Genomic DNA, 7,334 nt, shown 5'->3' on the forward strand with positions numbered 1-7,334 from the left:
TAAATGAGAGAAATGAGAAATTACTGAAAACAAAAGTCCTAATGCAGACGGAGTGAGGGAGAGTTAAAAGGTACAATTAAAGTGGAAGAGGATATTATTTAAGAGGAGACTTGAAGAAAAGGGGAGAACTGTGTGGTTCAGGGGTACTTTGTGTTGGGTCAGATTTCTCACTGCCCATACAACTACCCCCCAACACAAGAAAACAGGCCTATTGTCAGAAGAACATATGCCTTTTGGTTTTGGTACTTATCAACAAGTGTAAAACCTTAAATACAAAACTAAGGTTGCAAAGATTTTCATCCTACCTCCTTTCCTTTTCCCAACCACCCTCGTCCTGCTACGACCCAAACAGAAGTTCCGCAGAGAGACCAATGGACTTCTGAAGCGTTCACTTCTCCCTAAACTATTGACAGTTGCACAATTGTTGTATCAAAGAGGATGATGGGCAGTTCAAAATGGCCTGTTGATTAAAGATGGATGCCCTTAAAAGTCCCTTGAATCAGGCTTTGCCAACACTCAAAATTAAGCAGCTCATGAAGGGATGTTATATGGGCCAAGTTGTGGGGATTGAAGAAACAAATAAATCATTGACTCAACTGGTGTTTGAGATGGTGGAACCAGGCCCCTTAAACATAAGGCTTTTTGTACATGAGACAACAACCTGGTGCCAAGTGTTTATTTAAAGGGCGTGCGGATATGGGCAATCCGGTGTCTCGGATGGTGTAGGTGCGATGGCTGTGCTTCGATAGGCTTTGCATAAGGGGCGGAATAACTATGTGTTGATCTGATCATGTCACACAGGCCCCCTGACAGAGCAGTCCACACAAAACACATTCTTCGTGTTGCTAGTTTCAATCAACATATTATTTACAAGACAACGTCCCCTTTTCTTTTATTTTGACTTCCGTTGTTTTGTTCCCTCAGCACACTCTAGCGGTTAGGATGTTTTTACAAACTGTTCTTTTTTCTCAAACAGGGTTTTGAAATTTGCTGAAGGAAGAAAATGTTAAATATATTTATCCAATGGTCTGATTCTTTCATCTCACGCTCTATCTTGGGTCCTCTGCCTCTGTCACTTTGTCCACCTATTCTGCCACTTGAGGTAGTCTGTGCCCCCCTCCTTTGCTACCTACCGCCTGTGTCCTGCAAAGACTCTAGGGGTGGGAGGCTGCAGACAATACTTTACTTTGTCTCTGTGTGCCAAAATAACACCAGGTGAGATGCCAGTCTGGAGATTGTGGAAGGTAGAACGGTGCTACAAGTCTCAGGTCTCAGTGTGTCAACTGCAAGTGAGTCACGGTAGTTAATTAATATTTTTCATCTGTGTTCTTCATACAGGGACTGTGCACCATAGAAATGACCTGGTCAAATTGCACTGAAGCAACAGAATTCATTTTCTCAGGATTCACAGATCGTCCAGAGTTTCAGATCACCCTCTTTGTAGTGTTCCTAGTGATCTATGTGGTTACCCTGCTGGGGAATCTTGGGATAATCATGCTAATCAGGCTGGATTCTCAGCTACACATTCCCATGTACTTTTTCCTCAGTAATTTGGCTTTTGTAGATTTCTGGTATTCCACATTCATCACTCCCAAGTTCTTAGCTGACGTGATAGCAGAGAGGAAAGTCATATCTTATGCTGCGTGTGTATGTCAATACTGTTTTGTCAGTTTCTTTGGGGTTACTGAGTCTTTCCTCCTGGCTGTCATGGCGTACGACCGTTACGTGGCCATCTGTAACCCCCTGCTTTATACAGCTCTCATGTCCCCGAGACTCTGTATCCAGCTGGTGGTTGGGTCATTCCTAGCTGGGTTTGTAAATGGAATGATCCAAACTATTACCACGTTAAAATTATCCTTTTGTGGCCCCAATGTCATTGACCTGTTCTTCTGTGACATCTCCCCGCTGTTATCACTCTCCTGCTCCGATACCAGCATCTATCACATGATCCTTTTGGCCGTGGCTTGTGTGACTGGGGTGTTCACCAGCCTGATTATCTTCATCTCCTATGTTTTCATCCTCTCCACCATCCTGAAGATCAGGTCCACCGAGGGGAAGCGCAAAGGGTTCAACACCTGCACCTCCCACTTGACGATCGTCACCATATTCTATGGCACTGCTCTATTTATCTATATGCAGCCCAACACCAAACATTCACGGGGTCAGGAAAAAGTGGTCTCAGTGTTCTATACGATGGTGACCCCCATGTTGAACCCCTTGATCTACAGCCTGAGGAACAAAGAGGTGAAGAACGCTTTGAAAAGGGTCATAGAACTGAGTTTTTTTCCCTAGGGAGGTAAATTTATGAGCAAATGGTGATAACTTCTGATGAGCGAACATCTGTGTTAGTATGAAAACAACAATGGGTCCTTTTGAATGAGTTCAAATAATCTTGCTGAAGTAAAGTCTTTGAGTAAAGAGAGAGTTTGAAGCATTTGGAAATGACCCAGTTTTGTACATTTCACTCATTTTAATGCATTTCTTCAGGTGCCCCAAGTTTAATTTTGTCAAAACCTGGAACCCTCGATTGAGATTTTCAAGGCAGGGCCTGGGATTTAGCCACAGCTCACACCAATAGCATCAGCCAGTGGCTTGTGCTTGTGTCCCTCGAGAAAGAGTTACAGAGCAGGTCAGCTTCCCTAGGGAAGGCTATATTAGTACAGGATTGCTTAATTCTCAGGGATCTGACTGAAATAAATTCACCACAGCCGTTTGATGGTTGTTATCTGTGCTCTTCACACAATAACCATTCACCAAAGAAATGACTGAATTCATTTTTCACAGGATTCATCAATTGTCCAGAGTTTGAGGTCACCCTTTTTGTATGGTTTTTAATAGTCTGAGCTGTCAGTATTTTGGGAATCTCAGTATGATCACGTTAATCATCAGCAGCAGTCAGGTTTACACTCCTATGTGCTTTTTCCTCACTAACCTGGCTTTTGTAGATGTCTTTATTTCCACATGCCTCACCCCCAAGGATGCTGGCTGTGACAATGCGGTTCTGGCGGAACCCAACTGAGAGTGCCAACTCAAGACAAATTGCTCAAACAGGGCAGTTACAGCCCAAGGCTGGGGTTTTTTCCACCTCTAAGGCAAACCAAACCAGCCAGACTAAGAGGACTTCGGTCTCACCCCACTGGCTAACCGCAAGTCTCACAAGCAATCTCCTTAGACACTCCAGTTTCCCAGTATTACCACCAGTGCCACTCATTATGGGGACAAATGGTTATGAAAACCAATACCCAAGTAAAAGAAAAAGGTTCTCCTGATCCCAAAGGACCAAGCCCCAGACCCAGGTCAATATACAAATCAGATCTTACCCGCAAATCACGCTGTTGCCAATCCTTTAGAATCTAAAATCTAAAGGTTTATTCATAAAAGGAAAAAGATAGAGATGAGAGTTAGAATTGGTTAAATGGAATCAATTACATCCAGTAATGGCAAAGTTCTTGGTTCAGGCTTGCAGCAGCGATAGAATAAACTGCAGGTTCAAATCAAGTCTCTGGAATACATCCCCCGCTGGGATGGGTCCTCAGTCCTTTGTTCAAAGCTTCAGCTTGAAGCAAAGTTCCTCCAGAGGTATGAAGCAGGATTGAAGACAAGATGGAGACGAGGCATCAGCCTTATATAGTCTTTTCCAGGTGTAAGAACACCTCTTTGTTCTTACTGTGGAAAATTACAGCAAAATGGAGTCTGGAGTCACATGGGCAAGTTCCTGCATACTTTGCTGAGTCTCAAGGCATATTTGCCTTCTCTCAATGGGTCCATTGTATAGCTGATGGTCCTTAATGGGCCATCAAGCAGGCTAGGCACAGCTAACACCAGTTTGTCTGGGATGTCACCCAGCAGCATAGCATAAGTTTGAAATACAGCCAGTATAGAGCCAATATTCATAACTTCAACTACAAAATTGATACACACATATAGACAGCATAATCATAACCAGTAAACCATAACCTTGTCTTAGACACCCCATTTGACCCCCTTTATACAAGATTTGCGGGCCACTACAGGACCTTGGTTGCAACAATGATCTATATGGTCCCAGATTATAGCAATAACGTCACACTGGCGGACTTGTAAGTGGAGAGGAAAGCCATTTCTTCTGCTGCCTGCCTGACTCAGCTCTGGTTTCTCAGGACTTTGGTGATGATGGAGTGCCTCCTGGTGGCGGTGATGGTGTATGACAGATATGTGGCCTGCAGTAATCCACTGCTCTATACAGCCGTCATGTCCCTGAGACTGGGTCCAACTGTGGCTGGGTCCTTCTTAGCTGGATGTGTAAATACAATGGTGCAAACATTTGTTGTCTTGAGATGATTCTTTTGTGGCCCCAATCTCATTGATTTGTTCTCTTGTGACATTTCTGTAATATTATCACTCTCCTCTTTGGATGCCACCATTCGTCATATTATCCTTGTGTTCAAGACTCACACACTGAAGAAGAATTGTTACAAAGTTCCAATGGGGCAAGACTGCCAATGGGGAATGGCTGCCACCAGGTGGGTCTTAGATCCAAGTGCAACCACAGACCTCATTACAGCCCATGGATGTGCCAAGCACCCTCTTTCAGGCTTAACAAAAGGAGCAATCGAGCCCCTTTAGGTGCAACAGCTGCAGACAATGTGCCCAAGCTGTGTGGCCAAGCCAGAGCTAACCCTGGTAGATTAACAGAGGTTTCTCTAGTTGCAAACGCAAGGTGGTTGGGTATTGGCTGCAGGCTGTGGCTACCTCTGCACTTGGAGATGGGGGTGTCTATCTCGAGTAGACATTTTTGCACTAGCTCTCATCAAACTAGCTCACTAAAAATAGTACTGTAGCCACTGGGTAGCAGCCCTGAGTACATACCCTCCCAAAACCCCCTGGGGTCAGACTTGGAACAACTAGTCCATGCCGCTGGACAGGCTACATTACTGTAGTGCCCTCGCTCAATGAGATCTAATGCAAGTACGTCTACATGAGCTGGCAGTCACAGGCCCCGCTCCAAGTGTGGACACAGCCTGGGTGTGTTGGAGGCAGTGAAGCCAGGAAGAGGAGTTATGAGCATGACTCCTAGAGGAACCACGGGCATAGTGCTTCCTCAGCACAGACGTGGAGAGACAGACTTGGCTGTTTCTGAAGACAGAGATTGCCTGCTGTTTGGTTGTTTCTACTGGTGTTCAGGGAAACAGGACTTTGTGTGCATTCTTTGTAAAAAAAAAAAAACCACACTCACAAGGATTATACAAAAGAATATAGCTGACATGTATCATTGACTTTTCCTCCTAGAGGAATCAACCCTGCAATGCCTCAAAGCTTGGCACCACTTAGGAGAAGGGGGCACCAATGTGCCCTGTAGCGCTGAGTAATACCAGCCAAGCCTGCATACCCGTGTGGGATAATTTCTGCTACCATTGTGAAGAAAGGAAGAATTATCACTGGGCCTGCCATGGATCTCCTTGGGGATAAGTGATGACCACAATGTCCTTGTGCATATGCAGCCATGAATCAGAGCATGGGCCCGTCCCTTTGGTGACCTCGCCCTTTCATGTCAATCTAACACTTCAGTCATTTAGCACTATACCTTTGGTGTTACTGGGCTATTTTCTAGGTGGGTGGCTGTAGGGTGACCAGACGTCCCAATAAAATTGGGACTGTCCCGATTTTTAGGCGTTTGTCCCGCGTCCCGACCGATGTTTGGTCAGGACGCAATTTGTCCCAATATTTCAAAACTCCTGTTTTTGTTTCGTTCTGCCGGCGGGACTCCGCTTTTTTTTTTCCCCTTGCTCTGCTGGCGGGACCTCCTCCCCCTCCCATGTGTCCTGATATTTTCTTTATCCCATCTGGTCACCCTAGGTGGCTGTGTCATACCGGGGTGCAATCCAGACTGATCAGCAGCTGTGTCACCTCTGCCTGCAACTTTGGGAGCCTTACAATGCCTTGCTGAAGTGGCTTCAACCTGGGCCACTCACAAGCAACCTTCCAGCATGCAAGTCACACCCTGAACATCTGTGAGTAACTGCAGCCTGCCAGCCACACGTGGGTTACAATCTGGCTCTCATCAGCCTTGGTTATACTGCAGGTTAATCACATCACACTCCCCGGTCTTCGATGTCCCCTCAGAAATGTATGTCCTGCGCTTCCCAGTCCCCTCCTGGACAATACAAGTTACATTGTCCATTATTTCTTGTTTAGAAATAATATGCACTCAATTTAGTTTCCCAGATGCTTCAATTTAGATTAGATTTGGATTAGATGAAACAACAAAACAAGTTTATTAATTACAAAGAGATTTTAAGTAAGTACAAATAATGGGACAGAAAAGTCAGACATGGTTACAAGAAAAATAAATCTAAAATGCAACTGGTGCCTAACTTAACAAACGATGTGAAATTCAAAGCTAGGTTTTCTCACCACATACTTTCAGCAGTGTTACTGGCCAAACTTCTTAGGTCAGGACCCCTCCCCCAGTTCAACAGTTGTGTCCTTTCTCCCTTCAGATGCAGTGAATTGATAGGCAGAGAGAAAGAGAGAGAGATGTGACTTGGGATGTCTGGCCCTTCTTTTTATAGTCCTATCCCCACTTTGAGAAACATTTCCAGCTGGTTACCAGAAGGCAAAATGTCTATGTGGAAGGATGTTCCCTGCTGCTTTTTTTCTCACTTGTTTGAGTTTCTTTTGCTTCCCTTCCTGCTTGATGACTCTGTTTACTGCTTAAATACAAATTAAGTATAGCACATATTCCTTTGTTTAAGACAGACCTGTTTGGCAAACTCAGTTTGGAACATGTGTTAATAACATCATACAGTGAAATCTTATAACTTCACACACAATGTGGCCATGTGTATTTTATAAGGACAATATTGATCAGCAAATTATGTTTTCAAATGATACATTCAAGGCAAACTTTGCACAAAGATTAGTGCAATAGTGAGTAGGCTGTGAATACATGGGTGAATTCTGTCACCGTGGCAGAAGGAAGCAGTGCAAACCCTTCATTCTTTAGTTCAGCAGTTACCAACCAGAGGCAGGTCATAGGGGCTATATGCTTCTGGGCATTGTACAAAAGATCTTTGTATCTCACAATCGGGCACCTGTGATGCTCCCTGATATCACACATGACACCTGGGTACCCAACACAGGTTTCTTGTTAAGCCTTGAAATATGAAGTGACACAAAATAATTAATGACACGAGAAAATATTTGTGTTTTCTCTCCTCTCTCCCCCAGCCTCACTAGCTTAAAAAAGTAGCTGAGAGGTGGCTGTAGAAAAGTCTGGTGAGTGACAATGGAGGAGTCCCAACGCAATTCATGCCCAACCACAAGGTGTTAGAAAACCATATTCCATGTATGGG

At 44.5% G+C, this 7,334-nt stretch overlaps 1 protein-coding gene across 1 annotated transcript; it reads left to right on the forward strand.

Annotated features, from left to right (window-relative positions):
* The first annotated feature begins 1,356 nt into the window (after positions 1-1,356).
* Positions 1,357-2,292, forward strand: LOC128835420 (olfactory receptor 1052-like). The gene has a single exon (XM_054024894.1). It carries the CDS (start codon positions 1,357-1,359, stop codon positions 2,290-2,292), a length of 936 nt encoding a protein of 311 aa, XP_053880869.1.
* The last annotated feature ends 5,042 nt before the right edge of the window (positions 2,293-7,334 follow it).

The sequence above is a fragment of the Malaclemys terrapin genome, chromosome 4 (assembly GCF_027887155.1).
Source record: "Malaclemys terrapin pileata isolate rMalTer1 chromosome 4, rMalTer1.hap1, whole genome shotgun sequence".
Lineage (NCBI taxonomy): Eukaryota > Metazoa > Chordata > Testudines > Emydidae > Malaclemys > Malaclemys terrapin.

What these genes read in the sequence shown, in the direction of transcription:
- LOC128835420 (XM_054024894.1), top strand. Translation starts at nt 1,357, where the DNA reads ATGACCTGGTCAAATTGCACTGAAGCAACAGAATTCATTTTCTCAGGA.